General features: G+C 49.0%; 6 protein-coding genes across 6 annotated transcripts; 3 read left to right on the forward strand and 3 right to left on the reverse strand.

Moving 5' to 3' along the window:
- Positions 1–287: 287 nt before the first annotated feature.
- BABINDRAFT_8598 (uncharacterized protein) lies at positions 288–2,552 on the forward strand (the record flags this gene model as incomplete). The annotated part of the gene is made up of 1 exon (XM_019132830.1): positions 288–2,552. One exon carries the CDS (start codon positions 288–290, stop codon positions 2,550–2,552), a length of 2,265 nt encoding a protein of 754 aa, XP_018984304.1.
- A 228-nt stretch (positions 2,553–2,780) lies between these two features.
- Positions 2,781–7,040, reverse strand: BABINDRAFT_38339 (uncharacterized protein; the record flags this gene model as incomplete). The annotated part of the gene is made up of 1 exon (XM_019131870.1): positions 2,781–7,040. The coding sequence occupies one exon, from the start codon at positions 7,038–7,040 to the stop codon at positions 2,781–2,783; it is 4,260 nt and encodes a 1,419-aa protein (XP_018984305.1).
- Positions 7,041–8,864: 1,824 nt separating this feature from the next.
- Positions 8,865–9,520, forward strand: TPM2 (tropomyosin; the record flags this gene model as incomplete). Its single annotated transcript, XM_019131130.1, has 2 exons — positions 8,865–8,940; positions 9,053–9,520. The coding sequence occupies exons 1-2, from the start codon at positions 8,923–8,925 to the stop codon at positions 9,518–9,520; spliced, it is 486 nt and encodes a 161-aa protein (XP_018984306.1). The 5' UTR covers positions 8,865–8,922.
- Positions 9,521–10,336: 816 nt separating this feature from the next.
- PHO87 (SPX domain-containing inorganic phosphate transporter) lies at positions 10,337–13,115 on the reverse strand. Its single transcript, XM_019129154.1, has one exon. The coding sequence runs from the start codon at positions 12,928–12,930 to the stop codon at positions 10,414–10,416; it is 2,517 nt and encodes an 838-aa protein (XP_018984307.1). The 5' UTR covers positions 12,931–13,115; the 3' UTR covers positions 10,337–10,413.
- Positions 13,116–14,271: 1,156 nt separating this feature from the next.
- On the reverse strand, positions 14,272–14,982 carry BABINDRAFT_38271 (nucleotide diphosphatase; the record flags this gene model as incomplete). The annotated part of the gene is made up of 2 exons (XM_019131863.1): positions 14,272–14,760; positions 14,806–14,982. The coding sequence occupies 2 exons, from the start codon at positions 14,980–14,982 to the stop codon at positions 14,272–14,274; spliced, it is 666 nt and encodes a 221-aa protein (XP_018984308.1).
- Positions 14,983–15,132: 150 nt separating this feature from the next.
- Positions 15,133–18,630, forward strand: SYS3 (Sys3p). The gene has a single exon (XM_019129155.1). It carries the CDS (start codon positions 15,179–15,181, stop codon positions 18,575–18,577), a length of 3,399 nt encoding a protein of 1,132 aa, XP_018984309.1. The 5' UTR covers positions 15,133–15,178; the 3' UTR covers positions 18,578–18,630.
- Positions 18,631–18,820: the final 190 nt, after the last annotated feature.

Genomic DNA, 18,820 nt, shown 5'->3' on the forward strand with positions numbered 1-18,820 from the left:
TTGCAAGTTCGATAACCTTGCAATAAGCTCTGCCTCCCCTACTCACATCATTCTCACTTGATCGCATATATCCAACACCCACAACACGACACATGCAAAACTTCACTCCACCTCGATATAACAGCTCAGATCCTCCAAGGAACCCAGCCCTGAACCCTTCCTCCTACTATTCACCTAGATCAGAGATTCTACCACCGGTTAACCTCGACTCAGGAACCCTATCTCTGTATATCTCGTTGGTCACACCAACCCAAAGCTTGCGACCTCGAATAATCCACAAGTCACCAATGCCGTCTGACACTCTTCCGGCAAGAAGTACCGGGGTTGCCAGGTTTGCCTCCCCGGAAGCCACCCAGATCCCATCCCGTACACGAGTAATGGTGGACAATGGCTCCATCATCTCCAGATCTGCTTCCTTAAGGCTGAAAAATAGCATCAAGGCCCGCACTCGAACCATCAAAACCAGGCCAGCTCTTAATAGCAAACCCTCAGACCCTGACAGCAGCGGAAGGCCGACCGCTGCTAAGCGAGCTAGCTTGGGAGAGCGCCTCACCCGGTTTTTGTTTCCGGTGGAACGTAAAACCTCGCTCAAACGGAAACTGAAACTACGTCAGTCCAGAGGCACCACTGCAAACCACGTTAGCAAAGAAGCTCTCTACAAGTTTTTGGACACCATTGACCCTACAGTGTGGAATAGTTTTGTCCCATTGGGTGACAACGGCAAAGCCACCATCCAGTACCACGAAGTGGATAGTACATATAGCATGGTCCCGGGCTTGAACGCATACAAATACACCACGCAGCGCGATGGCGTTAACAACCTTGTGGTAGGGGAGATGGTGGGAAAGGATCTCACCAGACGAACAGAAAGACGACTCCAGAGATCCAACGCTATGAAAAGAAGACAGCATGTGATCAAGCTCGGAGGCTCCCAACGAAGACTGAAGTCCAAGGCCGGGTTGAGGCCGATCATTAGTCTGCCAATTCCAACCTACGATTTAATGAGAAAGTCTGTTTTCGAAAGAAAGTCCCAAAAACCGCTACTGGCAGCCGAGTTGCATGAGGCATACGCGAAAGTTGCGGTGAATGGGAACAAGCTCACCCAAAGGGACATTGACGATCTATGCGCAAAGTTGGCCTGGGAGTTGCTCTTGAGAAGGGTCGTTAGCCAAAAGATTCAGTACAGAGTTTCCGCCAACAAAAGGTTCAGCGATCGGTCTGAGTCGGAATGCGATGCTGTCGGAAATATACATAACCACACAGGAGCCCCGGTTGAGGCTTGCTCTGACAATGAATCTGTCATCAAGAGATTCTCCACCTACTTAACGTATGAAGCGCAACAGGGGGCCCCATCAACGTCGTCGGTGTTCACCACACAGCGCAGCTCCGCTTCTTCCCACGAATTGCGCGCCTACGGCTACACCAGCTCGCAGTTGTCGTCTATCGAGTTGTTCGATGGTCACGGACAAGCGGTGACGTTACCCCCTCCCTTGGTCCCGTCTACTTTAGAGCTCAGTGACGAATCGAATGAGGACGATGATGATGCCTCTTCCGCCCATACTGGCGAAATGACGGACAACGCTTCCTTAACCCGTCTCTCACTCGATAATTCTGAGGGGTCCAATCTCAACCATATTTCGTCTAGCAGAGATTCCTTTACCCCCCTTTCGTATCTCATTCAGAGCAAACCTAGCGAAACACGTGAGCATCTATCGTCTTCTCCCTCCCTTTACCAGAACCGATCCTTTGCCGGGGACACTGAAACCCCCCCTAACATTATGATTCACAGTCTGAGCAGCTCTGGCGAGATCCAGTCTATCTATCGAAGTAACGACTCTTCTGTGGAACTTCCACAGGGCCAATCTCGTGACTTCCGCTCGCGCCAGGTAGAGGGCCACTCCCTGGCCCGCCTACGCTCCACCCGAGTGGTTGCCAAAAACGTACGGTCGAATCAGAGCCATTTCGATGTCAAATCGCATACAGGCTCGTTCTCAAGTGCGGGGAGTATACGTAATTCGTTAAAGGGAGGGATCTCGCTCCTCTCCAAGAGGAATTCCGGCTATGAAAACAAACCCCTCAGTATCAAACCCAGCGGGAGACCCGGTAGCGTGTTGTATACCCCGTGCGAAAGAGCCGATTCGCTCACCAACCAGTCAGACTTTTCCTTCTCATCCAATACGACACATACCCAGGTCCATGTAACCAGGTCCCCCAGAAGCAGCAACGAAATAGACACATCGCCGGGAAGCGTGCGGCAAAGAAAAAACAATAGACCAAAACCCTCCGTGCCAACCAATTACTTGATGTTTGAAATGGGAGCATCCTCGAGCTCGGACCTGTATGCCGGCACGAATGTGTCCAGTCTGAGCGGGGAGGGGGCGGTTGTTGGGAGAAGGAGACAGTTTCGGGGTTCCAGAACGGCTGGGAGGAAGCTCGTAGTAGCAAATCCAGATACTGTGTCGCCGTCTAGAGAGAGTTTGGGGTCCATTCTTGAACATTCCCTTGATATCTCCTCGTCTTCATCGGCACATCTGAGTAATCTTTATGGTTAATACCGGTTTATGCCGCCACTTTCGTGTCTGTAGATGTATATGGAGGACTCCCCGCTGGTTTTGGAGCCAAAAGAAGCATTGCTTAGAGATATAATACTAGGTGCATAATTATGGTCAAACTTGACGAAAACTCAGATAAATTTACACCATATCGCTAGCCAACTTTAATGAAAAGGTGGGCATCAATCTAATTCCGGTTACCGTGGAAGACTCGGCACGCTATATCACTTATGCTTTGCGCGCAAACTTTGGGAGGGAAACCTTGTGGACACGCAAAAGCCAGTACAAAAACACACATGCAAAAAAGTTAAAGGCAATATAGCCCCACAAGAGTCCAACGTTTCTCCATAGTTCACTATGCTTCATGCCTAAGAACGACAAGTACTCATCACCCACCTTGTACTTGCAGAAGCCACAGCTCTCGGTTGCGTTGGGATTGGAAATATATCCCTGCGATGCCTGGACAAATGGGGCTAGGTACTGGCTGCAGGTCAATCCCGCGGGTGGATTGAGGTAGCTCATCTCCACTTTAGAACAAACCACTGGTCGATCGTGCAACACATTAGAAACCAAGGATGATACCAAATATGTATAAGGACTGACATGGTACATGAAACGTCTCCAGAAGACCGGCATCAAAAACGCCGGCTGCAACACCCCACAGAAGGTCAAGATGAGCGCAAAGCCCAACGTTGTCAAGATGGCCGCAGACGGGACGTCGGGGGATAAGGTCAAGATGAGGAACCCGTATGAGATATAGTACAACTGGAAGCAAATACAATAAATGAGGTAGTAGGTTCCCGCCACGAGGTTGCTGGGGGCCAACTTCAAGGGAAAGTAGAGACAGAGGTAGAAGAAAGTACTCCCCAACACGGTGTATGGAAGCTCCACAAAGATCTGGGAAAACAACAACGTAGCCCAATGGAAGGTATGTGACTTGGATTCCCTCACCTCGTATAGTTCACGGTTCACAAAAGCCCTTTCCTGGATCTGGTTAATCAACGGCACGCAAAGCATAGACGACAAATACACCGCAAACATGCAGTTTTGCATACCCGTCAGGGTCGAGGGAAGATCCCAGAAACTGAATCCAATAAAGAGACCCGAGAACACTAATAGCACCATCTTGAACATCACATACTGAGGGTCTCTCCAAAACTGAAGCATCGTTCTGTGGTACACCAACTTCATCTGGTACCACAAAGGCATGGCAAAGGTGGAATCCCCGTGGACATCGAGCAGGGGGATGGATCGAACCCCTTCCAAACGATTAACCTCTTTGGTCACCTCGAGGTATTCGGTGGAATTTACCCACTTTGTAAACCAATCTTCGGTGGATGTAGCAGTGGCTCCGGCACCGATAATCTCAAGCACGTACTCAGCGGGGTTCTCATAATCCTCGCATCTTCTCGCACCGTTGCGCTGAAAGTAGCCCAAGATGGTTTCGGAGTGCAAGCCGATATCGCCAAAATAAACCGTTTGTCCGCCCTTTCTCAAGAGCAAAAGCTTGTCAAACTCTTCAAACAACGTGGCAGACGGTTGGTGGATGGTGCAAAGGATGGCTTGGCCAGCATGCGCCAAGTTCCGGATCAACTTTACGATGGACCAGGCCGATTGGGAGTCCAATCCCGAGGTTGGTTCGTCCAAGAAAAGCAAAAGTGATGGCTTTGCCACTAATTCAACGCCCACCGAAAGCTTCTTCCGCTGCTCCACATTAAGACCGTTGCCGATGACCCCCACCACCGCCTCGGCGTACGCCTGCATCCCCAAAATGTCAATGATGGTTTCAACGTAATCCAACTTTTCCAGGTCGGGCACAGAGGCTGGACGGCGAAGTCGGGCGGAGAACCGAAGTGACTCCCTAACGGTGAGCTCTGCGACGTGTAAATCCTGCTGCTGGACGTATCCAGTGCTGCGGTGGAAGGAGTGGGTTAGTTGCGAACCATTCACCAACATGTTCCCAGTGACCACACCGATATCCGTTCTCTGGGACAAGACGTTCAACAAAGTGGTCTTGCCAGCGCCCGACTCCCCCATCAACGCCGTTAAGGTCCCTGGTTTGACGAACCCTTGGATATCATCTAACAACTTCCGCTTCTCCCCTTGGATGTCGATAGTGTAGTCAACATGGCTCCAGCTAAAGATATCATCCCCGCTCAAGCTTTGGAAAGCCTTTTGGTTTTTAACCCCCGATGACGCTTGGCTGTCCACATCACTTTCTGGTAACAAAGTATGGATAGCATCTGCTGTCCTCCCCTCCGGGTCATCCCTTGCCCCTGTGTTAAGGCGGTTAAGCAATTCCGTGGCCTCACCTCCCCTCTTGAACAAGAGCTTGTCACCGTTGGCAGCCGTGGGTTTACGGTATTCAGAGGCCATCGCCTGGAGGAAGATGAAAAACACCCAAAACCCAATCATAATCCCAAAGTTCCGCCAGATGTGCGAATGGAAGTAGTCAAAACTGATGCGCAAGTAAGCATCCCCATCAACCCAGGGCTGTCCCGGAACCGAAGCCGTAAACGGACAGGTCTTGTACTCGTCTCCATACGCGGTATATAGTGATTGCTGGGGAACCATCATCAGCGTACAGTTCAACTGCAAATTGTGAAACTCGTTTCCCATCATCGCCTCAAAGCTGTAGAAAATCGGGTTGATGTAGGAGATCCATTTGAACCACGGGTGCATATACGTGCGCTGAATACTGAAGGACGAATACATCAACACGCACAAGAGCGTGATTCCCGCACCGGAATTCGCCACCGCAATGTTGGGGCTGGCTTCCGCTATGGTCACAAACAAGGTGGACATGGTGAGGCTGGAAAGCAAGAGGAAAAGGTAATAGATAAAGAAGTGGCCTGCACTACGGGTCAAATTAGAAAGGAAGTAGTAGATGATGGTAAACAACGTAATGGTCAAAACCCGGGTTGGAAGCGTCGAAATCAACGTGGCCAACGATTCAGCCGACGGGTGGTAAAATGAGTAGTTCTTCTGCTTCTCCACAATGCGCCGCTTACCGAAAACAGTGGCCATCTCCGAAACCCCCATGAACACAAAGAAGAACATTCCTTGAAACAAGGCCCCACCCTTTGAGAACGCACCAAAGACGGTGTTAGGCGTTCCCCAATACAACGAGCCGGTAATGAGGCCTTGGATCACCCCTGAGGCGACCTGGGTGATGGTGTAAGCTCTGTCCATATACGCTCTCTGAAGCCCACGCACAATCAAAAGACGGAGCTGGCCCAAGTACGTGAGCGAGTAGCGCGATTTTCGCCTCTTGATATGGCTTCTCTCTTGTTTGAACGAATCGTGATACAACTGGAGGGTTTTGTCGGAAGGGCCAGCGTCTGCTTTACCGGAAGAGCGAGCGATCTCTTCCAACAAAGCCTTGTACTGGGGTGACCTGTGCCAGTACTTTTCAAACTCTTCGGCCGTCTGAGGGACGCGGTTCTCCCAGCCTGGCTTTGTGTAGCGGCCAATGGGGTCTGTGACGGCGGTTAAAAACTCTGCCGTGGACTGTCTCCGAGGACATTGGTACCCCATGGCTTCGAAGTACGGTTTTGCCTCGTGGATGGGGCCGAAGTAAACCTGGCGGCCCAAGTAGAGCACGGTTACCTTGTCAAACAACTCGTAGATCTGCTCTCCTGCTTGGTAGATAGTGATAAACGCCACGCTCTTCAACAAGTTGGTGGTGCTGCGGATCGCCTGGGTAAACTCCAAGGCGGTAGAGGCGTCCAAGCCTCTGGTGGCATTGTCCCAGCAATAAATAGAAGCCCGGGCAGCGAGAGCTTCAGCGATAGAAACCCGCTTTCTTTCTCCCCCAGACACCCCACGGACCATGTCGTTACCCACCTTGGTATGGAAGGTGTGTCTCAAGCCGAAAACCGTGGCCAAGATGTCACGCATGGCGGTGATGTACTCCTCGCGACTCACGTTGTTGACCCGCAAGTTTGGAGTCTTGCAGCCGATGGCAAAGCGCAAGGTCTGGTCAACGTTCAAGTGGGGAAAGTGAACGTCGTATTCAGGGTTGTACAACACGTCGCTGCGAAAATACTTCATCATTTCGCTTTGGGGTAGTCCATTGTACGAGATATCACCAGAGGTTCCCTGGTAGTTGTCAGTTTCACCAGCGATTGTCTTTAAAAGAGTAGAGCAACCGGCGCCGGGGCGCCCCAACACGAGCACCATCTCTCCCTCGCGGGCCATCCCATTGATGTTGCGGATAATGGGAATATGAGGCAATCTGGAAGTCTTGTAGAGCTCACCCAAAGTTCTTGGAAAGTTGATACAATCCCCCAACGTGAGAGCAAAGGTAGCGGAGCCATCCACACCTAACGTGGAAAGACCTTCAATCGTTACACCAGAACTGCGCAACAAAATGCCTTGGTCATTAGCCTTGTTGATAAAGGCCTTCAAAATACGATCCAAGTTGAAGTCCAGGGCATCTTTGAGATTCAAGCCGGGCTTGTTCTTGAATGCCTCCGCATTGGCCATACCATACTCGTTGGTGAGCGATTCCAACCGGTTTAAAACGTTATTCGGGTCGTCCGGATCGATGTTCAGGATAAGCCTTGTGATTGCTTCTCTGTTACTGGCTTCGAAGTATTCCTCTTCTTGGGTAACTGAGTGCCCTGGAGCCTTCGAGCCGAAGTCTAGAATAAGCTCCTGGGAGCTAGTTGAATCTGAGTTCATTGTTGACGGAGGGGTATGCTTGGTTAGAGTGTAAGGCAATCAGATATATAATGTAGCTGCATTCCATTCCGAGAGATTCCCCATATCACGGATTTACGCGGATTTATATAAGGTTAGAACTACTTTACTTTATGGCCTCATTTTTAGAAGCATGTGAAAGTAAATTGGAGGGTTCATATACAGTTTGAACATTAATTTCAAACGTCATAGATACCTGAGGGCAATTGTGACGGCGACTTAGAGTTTGGGCCAGGATTCAAACTTGTTTTCATAAACTTGCCGCTCAATTTAGGTGAGTGACAATAATGTCACACGCAAATCACTAATGGTCATTCTTGTCTTGCTAAAACCCCTTGTTAATAGCTCCCATTCTCTGTGCGATCAGTCCTTGGGGGTAGAGGGTTAAATTAACATCAGATATGTTGGGTAGACGGTGATAGGACTAATCTACCCCAGTCCTTAACGGTGTCAGAGGTGCATGCGTCAGATTCGAAGAAGCGGAAACAAGGGATTCGTTTACTATGCCCAACACGCTCTTTAGGGACATAGAGAGACGCACATGGAAGGGCATGCATAAATTATGCGGCCGTTAGTGGAGAGTTTCCGAATCTGGCCAGATTGGTGTCACACTTCGAATGGCGCCCTCGTGCCACTTTCCAATTGTTTGTGAATCGTTTTTCCCCACGCTTTATTCCATGCGTTTTCCTACCGTCTTTTGGAAGCAAAGAAGGCCTTGTTCTGATAATTCACGGACTGGGTGGTGCATATTAGAAAAGCATTCGCGTGAATTGACTCAAATCATAGGTCTACTTCTGGCAGCACATAAGCACTCATGTCTCATCTCGGAATTAGAGGTTTTTAATCCGATTACAGTACCTCTCACGGTTTGAACTAGGCTTCACTCATGTGAACATTGCCGGGCGATATTAGCCGCTCAAACCGTTTAGTATTTGACGCACATCCCCCTTCTGCTGAGGTGGATTCTCCACGCACGAGCTAGCTGGAGGCTCCCTATCCTAGGACCGGCGATTCTGAGTAATTAACAGTAGATGTGGTATATCTAGTGCATATTAGAAAATATCGTTAGCTAACTAAAAGAGAATGCGTTTCATTCACAGGATATGTACGAGAGGAGAAGGAATCGATAGCCTTGTATACTGAGGGCCGAGAGTGGCATTATCATAGATATTACGATATATCCCTGAATTTGCTTCAGGGGGGCATGTTACTGAAATATCTGATCGGAGGTATGAAGATATTTGCCAACTTAATCTTTCCGGTCAAATGGCACCTTTGATACAATCATCTTATTGTGGCATGTCTAGTAATAAATCAATACAAACTAGTCTATGCTACTGTCTATCTGAGTATAAAAAGGCGCACCTCTTTGTATCATGTGATTTATCATGTGATTAAAAGTCGGCTATGCCGACATTGTTCCAACATTCGTGCACTTACCACCTCCCCCTATATCGCGCTTGCAGAAGACACGTCTGCGTAGTTTTGTTGTTATTCGTCTCCCGATCCACTGGATCGATTCCCAATTTTTTTGCTGGGCGCGCTTACCCGCCCCAATCGCTATCGGCCACGCCTACTATCGCTTCACGTATTTTAAGCATTGCGCTCTGTAAACGTCATATAGTATACAAATTCATACCAACCATACATACATCTTACAAACACAATGGATAAGCTTAAGGAAGTAAGTAGCTGCGGTTAAGCGGGTGGCGAGAACGGGTCTCGTACGGAGACAAACGCTGGGCTAGCCACTGGCCCCAACGCTCAGGACAACTACTAACACCCCTTTTCTATAGAAGATCAACAACTTAAAGCTTGATGCTGAAAAGTGGCAAGAAAAGTCAGATGACTTGGCCGTCCGCATCAAGGAATTGGAACAGGAAAACTTGGAGAAGGACCACCAGATCCAAGCCTTGACCAGAAAGAATGCGACGTTGGAGGAGAATGTTGAGAAGTTGGAAAAGGACTTGGATGAATTTAAGGAGACCGCCGGCGAGTCCCACTCCTTGAAGACTACCAACGATAACTACACCAAGAAGAACCAATTGTTGGAGGAGGAATTGGAGTCTTCGGACAAGAACTTGAAGGAAACCACCGAGAAGTTGAAGGAAACCGACATTAAGGCCGAGCAATTGGAACGCAAGGTTACCTCCTTGGAGGCTGAAAAGGAAGAGTGGGAAAACAAGTACGAGGAATTGTCTGCCCAGCACGCTAGTGTCAAGGCCGAGTTGGACGAAATCTCCCAGCAATTAGAGTCTATCTGAGTGTGAGGTTCTAGAAACGGTATAGAGAAGGGCGGCTGGTCATGCCGTCGATTGCTTCTCACTAAGAACCACGCTGCCTGAAAGCCTGATGTGTTTTTTTTTTGTGTTTTTTTTTGTTTTGCTAGCCGCTGGTTGCATACCCTTAATCGACTATGCCTTAAGTAGGCATTGTTCTTAATATACTTTCATTTTACGATAGCTAACCTGTAGTGTGAGGGGAATACTTTAAATATTTGAACTTTTTCGGATAGCCATTCAGGGGGGGGTTGTCTAAGTCCTAGTGGCCCTTCCTTGAATATCTCTCTTGAGATGCTTACTTCAACACTGTGTATCCACAAAGGTCCTTCGATTCTAGTGGGGCAAAGAAGGTAATGCTCACCAAAATCGATGATGCAAAATTATCATACACTTATTGGTCACAGGTCTGGTTTATTTCTCTGTTCATTCGGGAGCACCTATTGTTTTATAAGCAATGTTTATTTACGTTCCATGTGGACTTCAAGCGAAAATAATGGTTTGGCGAGCAACCTTAACGGGGAAATATCAGCAATCTACTAATTGGGTAACAGAAATTCTTGAATCTGTTTTGTTGTTGCCCGGTTGATCTATATCCCTATATTAGCTCAATTCTAGCACACATGGGCGGTTCTTGGCTCGGATTAAGCGCACGTGGGCAGCTCCTAATACGGTACCGTGCGCCGCCAAGATACTGGCCAGACCTCCCAGCTCACTTTACTGTCAGCACTCCGTCTTTGGCAAATACCCGTGTACTGGACTCTTCAATGAATACCCGGTCTACGATGTCCTACGCAGTTGTTAAAAATGACAAATTCTAAGATAATATACAGAAACCCCACCGGCGGCGAGAAAAAGGAAAGTCGCGTGCAAGCTGGTTAGAAACCGATACCAGACATGATACCGTACCCCAAAGTGATGATAACGACAAAACAGATAATACTGGCCGGCACACCACGGGTGATAAACCCATTGACGGTCAAGTACGGTTTCCCCAACTCGTCTACCATGGAGATGGCGGTGACGTTAGGGAACCCGGAAGTTGGCAAGCCCATGGCACCCGAGGCCATCAAGACAGAGGCCATGATCAAAAGCAACGAATGAGGGTGTGGCAACGCATCACCAATCTCCTTAACCAATGGAATGATGATCAAGGCAGCCACGGTGTGGGAGACGAAGGTGGCAAAGCCCAAGACCACGAGCCCGAAGATCATCATGATGACAAAGAGGGAATAGTCCTGGATGCGCAACTGCAAGGATTTGGCGATAAGGGCTAATAAACCGGAAGAAGTGATAGCCTTTCCCAACGCAAGACCACCCATGGCCAAAAGCACAATCGACCATGGGTAGTTGTTCACATCCTCCGTGGTCAAAATCCCTGTAGCGTAAAAGGCAATGATTGGAATAATGGCGACAACACCGGCCGCACCAAACTGTTGCTCCAACTGGTTCACCAAGCACCACAAGACAATGGTCAACACGGTAATCACACAGATGTACCACTGCTTAGTGCTGAACTTCTCAACAATAGGCTTGAAGGCCTGCATCTTGTGCTTCTGCATCTTTGGGTACGAGATGCACAACTCGAGCCAGATAAGCAACATGCAGACGATGGAAACAGGCAAAGCAACCGCAAACCACTTGCCCCAGCCAGGGTTAGGACTCATATACTGGAGGGCAATGACATTCTGAGGGGAGGAGATTGGTGAGGCCATACCCGCAACGTTGGAGGCCAAAGCAATCCCCATGATCAAAGCCTGGGCAAAGTCGGAGTCAGTTTCCAAGGTTCTCAAGACCGGCTGGATCAAGGAGAAGCACAAGACCGGCGAAGCGACGTTGGAAATCCACATGGCCAAGAACAACGCCACACACATGATTGCCAACAAAACGTTACGAGGGCTGGAACCAGCGATAGTCAAGATATAAGAGGACAAAACCTTGGCAATGTTGTACTTGGACAAGGCAGCAGCCAAGGTGAACCCACCGAGCAACACCATGATAACCGAGTTCCACATCTGGCCCAAGATGTACGTGGCCGAGTCAGCACCGTTCATTGGCGAGCCATCGGTGTTCTTCAACACTTTAAAGGTGACAACCAAGAACGGAATCAAGAGCGAGGTCGCAAAGAGCGGAATCGCCTCGGTGGCCCAGAGGATTGCCGCACACGCCAAAAGCGCCATGCAGTTATGCTGCTGTTGGTCGTGGAAGGTCTTGACCACCAAAAGCACGACGGTCACGACGATCGCCAACAACACCTTCGCGATTTGCCAAGAGATGAGGAAGGCTGGATACTTGATGGTGAACTCCGACTTAGGGACGGTGAAGGTGGCCCAGTCCATGTGGTTAAGGCGGTGGAAGACGGTGTCGCCCATCAAGCCCTTCTGGGCATCGATCTGGTGTCTAGCCTTTTCCAAGCCCAACATGTCCTTCCATACGGTGTTTCTCTCCCAAACAATGTGCTCGCGCAAGTGCGAGCGCAACTCCTGCCTGGCCTTGAGGATATCGTTCTGGCCCATCAACGTGGCGTAGTCCAAGATGGTAGCGTCGATCTTGGTGTCCATTTCGGTGACGGTCTCTTCTTGGAAGATGTACGAAGTGGCTGGTAACTCCGAGCAGTAGTCCGCCTTTAACGTCTCGCTGTGCACCTTGTCGAACTTCTTACAGATCTTGGTGAACCCGATACGGTTCAACTCCACGTACGACTTCAACGAGGAGAGCTCCACAAACAAGATGGTGAGTTTCTTCTTTAACTTGATCTGCTCCTGATCCTTAATCGTGAGGTCTGACGCCTTCAATAAGGCAGTGTTGGGGTTGCTTTCGTCGTAGTCATCCAATTCCACGTCTTCGTCGTCCTCATGGTCCGGAGCCGAGAGCCCAGAAAGAGCACGGGTGTGGCCGCGGCTGAACTGGCTCGCAGTGTCTCCCATCACGTGAGCCTGGGACGTGTCAGGGTATACCATAGACAAGTTTTCTGCCAAAAGGTTAAACTCCTTGTAGGTTTCCGCCTCCTTTTCCTTGTAGAAGCGATCGATTTTGTTCAATTCGTGGTTCAATTTGGCGACAAAGATCTTCCGCGGGTTGAACGCACCGGAGTACGTCGACTGCAACTCAATGTCGCACTCAGCAGTGTTTTCGGCCACATCCGAATCAGAGTCGGAGTCGCCCCGCTTGAGCTTCCCGGAAAACTTGCTAAACATCTTCTTAGCGCCCTTAGTGCTGTCCCTGAACGGTGAGGAAGCAGCGCCCTCAATGGTGGCGGAACTGGTCGTAGAGGCAGCCTCGTCCAAGACCTGCTGCTCAAGCTCGTAGATGGTCTTTTTCAAGCCATCGTAGTTGAGGTAATGGTCAGCCCATTCCGGCACAGCATTGAACTGCAACGAGTGTGAGAACTTCATATCTGTGTTTGTCTAGATGGTTCGGATAAGAAAAGTCTGTCGTTCAAATAGGAAAGATGTCGTGTGACCTTAAAAAAAAGAGGCCAAGTCTTTTCAATGGGAAAAAAAATCCTTAATTCTGGATGAGGAAACCAGTCGTGTGACCATATACTTTGTATAAAACTTGATATATGACACTATCGGCCTTGCCCAGCCCTTGCGAATAAAAACCTACGGGAAAAAGCAATTCCGCTAACAATATCGCTGCATGACTTTCTTTTTTTCCCTAGCTCGCGTGCGTCTGGGAAATGAGATTGGCCCACGTGGGCAAGTATCCTAGGTATTAAGGAAAACGTGTGCCCACCACGTGACCTGCTAAGGGTTCGATCAGCATTCAGAACACATCTATTACGGTGAAGAGAGGGGGTTTCCCATTGGCCTAGAAGTACGGCGAAGATGCTCTATATGTGGACGGGATATCTTTTATGGCGCTACCTGTGACTGGTTCGAGTCTAAACTCTGTGCGTGTCGAGAAAGTCAATTCGCTACAGAAAAAAAAATTTTGGTTCCGTCCTGTCTAAGTCATCCACGTGCTATATCTTGGTGCACTGCATCGGTGAATCTGGGGCCCTTGTCATCGAAGTGGGGACGTGCAGGTGGTGCATAAGCGAAGGATCAAATTTCACAGCCTAAGCAAATCAAGGGCCAATCGGCGAAACGTGCATTATTTAAGGGAAAACCGCATGGTAAAACTTAGATCGTCCGTAGCCCATTTTATCTAGGATTAGTTGAAAGAAAGTTTTTCCGGGCGAGAGCAATCGTGTACAGGGGTATAAGTAGCGCAACTTTAGTCGGGTTGATGTGATACATAGTGCTTGGCGATTTCCCAGCTTCCCATACGACAATGTTAACGCCAGGGAATGCTCGACACTCAAACTCAGACCCCGTTATCCCCAGTCTCTCAGGGCCAGTTAAACTCCGACACACATGCAATCGTCTATGAATCTACACCAGAACCAACAGCTCAGGTGTCGAACCGGAGTTAACCAGGAGTATGGCTCAAGCCAAATCTGGGTGGTGTAGCGGTCTAAGTAAACGTTTAATAAAATATGCATCCCAAACTCTTGCGTTATAACAAATGGTTATCTGATCCACATTCCACGGTGTATAATTCCCAGAAATGGCCCAAGGACAGTCGGTGGTGAGTGGGTAGCTGTCACGTAATGAGGACCTTACGCTTATATAGGGAAGTCGATCCCTTCCCCTATCCCATATACGTTATATAGCTAATCAGTATACTACTAAGAGAGATACCCTACCCATTAAAGAGCAATATACCATACTTAGCCCGTATGTAGATCTCTAAGTGCTGATCAAAATCTTCTCTATCAACTTGAAAGTCGTGCGAAAGGGCAAGCCCAACACATTCCTATAGTCGCCTCGAATCTCCTTCACCATCAAGGCGCCCATCCCCAACAACTGGTACCCACCAGCAACACTCGCACCCTCGTTCGTATCGACGTATCTCGCAATAAAGTCGTCGGAAATGTTCTCTGGTGAGTCCATAATCTCGATGCTGACCTCTACCATCGTTTCCATGCGGTACCCACACGCCTGGGCGTCGTCCCTTCTGATCAACACAACGGCAGTCATCACCTGCTGCGGGATCTGTGAGTCTCGGAAGAACTTCAAAACCTCCGTCTGGTGTTCCTTGGATCTAGGCTTTTCAAAGATCTTGCCGTCGCATTCCACAACGGTGTCGGCGGAAAGAATCAAGTAAGGTGTCTCACCCTTCAGGGATAGCTCATCCCACACGGCCTTACCCTTACCAATAGCCGTCTGTAAAACGTACTAGACACGTTAGTAACCTGAATCAGTAAGCTAGCTTTCACATACATCTCTGGGTGCCATGCTGGCCTTGTCTAGGTCTTCCGGGAAATTGGAGCCCACCACGCGGAAGCTAAAGCCTAGCTCCTTCAAGATAAGCGACCTGCGCGGAGACGTCAGCGCAAGAACAAAGTCTTTGCCATCTAAATGGTCGTAAACGGAATGTTGGAACGGTTTGATCTCCATCCTTTCTGTCACCCTCACTGTAAATATCCATGCCTAGGTAGACGGTGAAAACTTCATATGCAGGTTGCATCCGATTACGTAATAGTTCGCCAGCGCAGCAGATCCGGTTGAGTTATCAACACCTAAACCGTCGGTTTACCTTTTAAAACAAACACCGCCACACAAAACCTATCTCTGCTGTCCACCCCCTAGTGGTATGTTCAACAAGTTGTCCCAGATTGGGAAGAACCTCCAGGATGAGATATCGCGAAACTTGAACGAGTTGGGCGAAGAAGAGCGCGGTGGAAGAAGAACGCCGCTGAGACAATTACAGTCCGCGACGCAAGCGTTGCGTAACGGCTCGCAAGTCTTGAACACCACCACCCCTGAAACAGCCGAAATGGCCCAACCAGAAGACGACCGGTCCCCAGAGGCCGACCTTGAGCCCGAAATCCCCGAGGTGGTCACCCCGGAAATCAAGTCCAAGTTGAAAAAGTTCTCCAAGTATGAAGACAAGTACCCGCGGTTATTAGAGGCCTACAAGGTAGAAAAGATGAAGAGTAGCTTGATAGCCCAGTTTGAGGGCGTGTTGAAGGAGTACACCCCCGTCAACTCTATCTCCGAGGTTGGCTCTCTAGTGGAGTATCTTGACGGCCTCACAGCGAAGACAGAGATGCTCAACGAAGAGATGAGACGGTTGACGGCCGAAGGGGCTCAACAGCTTAAAGCCAAGCAGGTGGACACGGAAAGGATTCAGAATTTGGAGACGCAAATCGAGACATTGGACGCCAAAATGAGCACCTTGATGGAAGACAAGGCGGCTGCCGAAGCGGCGCTTGCAAATTCCTCGGATGTGGAAGAATTAAAGGTAGCCGGGGCTAATATTGCAGCTCTCGAGTCGTCTACGTCTAGCGATACGGTTGCCGAGTTGGAGGCCGAGGTTGCTCGCTTACAGTCCGAACGGGAGGCTGACTCTGGGAAGGTCTCTGCTTTAGAGGCCCAGCTCTCTAAGTTAGAAGTCACCCGTGAAAACCACAAAGAAGAACTGGACAAAGCCGCTGAAGCCATTTCGAAGTTGACCGCTCATGTTGCCGGCTTGGAATCCGATTTGAGCGCAAAGGAAGAAAAGCTTACAGAAGCTGAAAAGTTGCATGCGTCAGAGATAGAGAAGCTCACGAAAAAAATTTCCGAAAGAGACACCTCCGCCAAAGAAGCCGCTGAGAAAACGGACAAAATCATCGGCGATTTAGAACAGGCAAAGAAACAGCTCGAAGCATCCGATGCTGGAAACAAGGAGGTGGTTGCCCAGCTTACCGATGAGAAGGACACTCTTTTCAAGGAACTTGCATCAAAGGAATCCATCATCGCATCCTTAACCATGGCCCATAATACCAAGGTCGAAGAGTTGAAGCTGCAGGTGGTTGTGTTGGAGAAACAAGATGAGACTAACTCCAAGTTGCTTGAGTCCTTCAGGTCTAAAATCTCGGAAATATCCGATCGGGTTTCCCCGCCTGTTGAGACCCCAACTGAACCAGCCGCTACTCCCGTGTCCAAGAATGCCAAGAAGAATAAGAAAAAGAAAAAGAACCAAAGTGATACGCAAGCACCAGTGGAGGACGTCAAGGAACTTGAGACCTCCCAGGATCAGCCTTCTAATGTCGTTGCCGAGCTTTTGGAGTTGAAGGTCAAATACGAGGTGTTGTCTTCCGAATGCGATTCGTTGAAAGGGCAGGATGCATTAAAGGACACGTTGAATCTGGAGTTGCAAGCCAAGGTATCCAAACTCGATGAGACGTTGGACGAGTTGCTGGCGACAAAAACCTCTTTGGCGTCCAAGGCTGAGGAAATTGAGAGTTTGCGGGATATGTTGCGGGACGTGGGTAACGATTTGGTGGCTGCCAGAGACGAGGTCAAGGCGTTGCAGGCTAAGGAAGCAGAAGACAATGGTCAGCAGATCCGAGATTTGAAGGAAAAGAGCGAAGGCTATGAATCGACCATTGTCTCTTTGGAGGCCAAGTTGAAGACCGCCGCTGCCAATCTCCAACAGTCTGAGACTGCACGCGCCGAAGCATTGAAGAAACTGAACGCCGCTGTCGAAGAGTTACGAGCCATCACATCCAAGTACGATGAGTTACTGAGTGTTAAGGATGCAATTATGAGCAAGCTCTCTGGAAGTGACAACACCGTTTCTGAATTGTCCGAGTCGGTCAAGACTTTGGAGGCGAGTGTGTTGGGTCTTGAAACCTCGTTGGAAGCAAAGACGCGTGAGATCGGTGCTTTGCTCGGCAAGCTCGCCAGCCACGAAGAGACGCTCGAGGCTTTGGCCCAGCAAAAGGCCGTTTTAATGGGAGAAAAGGATGAGTTGGCCGCTACGAATAAAGAGTTGCTCGTGGCGAGATCGAATGACACCACCTTGAAGCTTGAGATTGCGACTTTAAAGTCATCCCTTCAACATAAGGACAAGACGGAGGCTGGGTTGGAAGCGCGCATCAAGGCCATGGAGACTGAGAAGGCTGCGTTGAATGACACCGTCACCAGTTTGAAAGTGTCAGTGGGCGAACTCAAGTTGCTCAACAAATCAGCGTTGGACTCCAAGAATCAGCTTGTGTCCAAGAGTGAAAATTTGTCGTCCATGAACAGGAGCTTGGAGGCAACGTACCAGACCACCTACGCCGAGAAGTCGAAGCTAGTTTCAGAGTTGGAGGCGTTGAAAGACCAGTACGAAGACTTGAAGGAGCACAAGGTGAGTGCCAGTGGCCAGGCGGAATCCATCAAAAAGCAGAGCGAAGAGCTTTCAATGAAGTTTAAGGAAGCTTCCAACCGTGTGGAAACCTTGGAGGAGGAGTTGAACGAATCGCAGACCATGCTTCAGGAACGCACCAGGGAGTCTGCAACGATTCGCAAGTTATTGTTGGAGGTCGAAAACAGCCAAGACGTCAAGTTCCGGGAATTGAACGCCAGATTAAAGTCTTTGGAGGAAGAGAAGGAAGAGATTGAGAATGACTACGGCATGGCTATGAAGCGCAAGCAGCGTGAGCTTGACGACTTGAAGTACATCACCGAATCCCTCAAGACCGACCTCCTCCGGGTGGAAACTAAATTCTCCAAGGCTAAGGAGTCGCTCGATAAGACCACCAACCTCAACAAGGAGTTGCAGTACCAGACTCATTCCAGTAATGAGACGAGCGACGAAATCCACGAAACGCTTGAGAAATTGAGAGAGTCGTTGAACAAGTCGGAGAAGAAGGCCAGAGAGTTGGAGAACTTGAACTCCATTTTGAAGAAACTCAACGAGGATTCCAGTTTGAAATTCGAAAGATTGACCAAGAACTACAAGATTGTGGCCAACCAGTTGAAGGGTGTTAAGGAAAAACTAACCGTCGATGCCTCATCTCACTCCAATGGGTCTTCACCTGTTAGCTCGCGGAAAAACTCCATCATTGGTGGGGTCTTGCCCAAAGCTCCAAGTGAGTCTACCAACGTAGCATACGTGAAGAACATTGTCTTGGGCTTTTTAGAACGCAAAGAGCAGAGACAGCAATTGTTGCCGGTTGTTAAGACCTTATTGGATCTTGATTCGGACGAAGAAAAACGGTTGTTGACTGCGTTGAAGTAGCGACAGGTAAAATGCATTACTGTTTGAGTTTAAAATAAACGAATAGAACCTAGGTTTAATTGTAGATTCTTGGAAATGGTTGAGATATATTTAGCCTTCAAGGTACATGTATTATATATATATATATATGAATTTTAAGTTCGAGTTATGCAATAGAATTATATTTTTAATAATTAGTAGGTGAAAACTTAGACAGCTTTCTGGAAATGCCATATACATAGCTCTCACTCATGGTTGGCTCTT

The sequence above is a fragment of the Babjeviella inositovora genome (assembly GCF_001661335.1).
Source record: "Babjeviella inositovora NRRL Y-12698 unplaced genomic scaffold BABINscaffold_8, whole genome shotgun sequence".
Taxonomy (NCBI): Eukaryota; Fungi; Ascomycota; class Pichiomycetes; order Serinales; genus Babjeviella; species Babjeviella inositovora.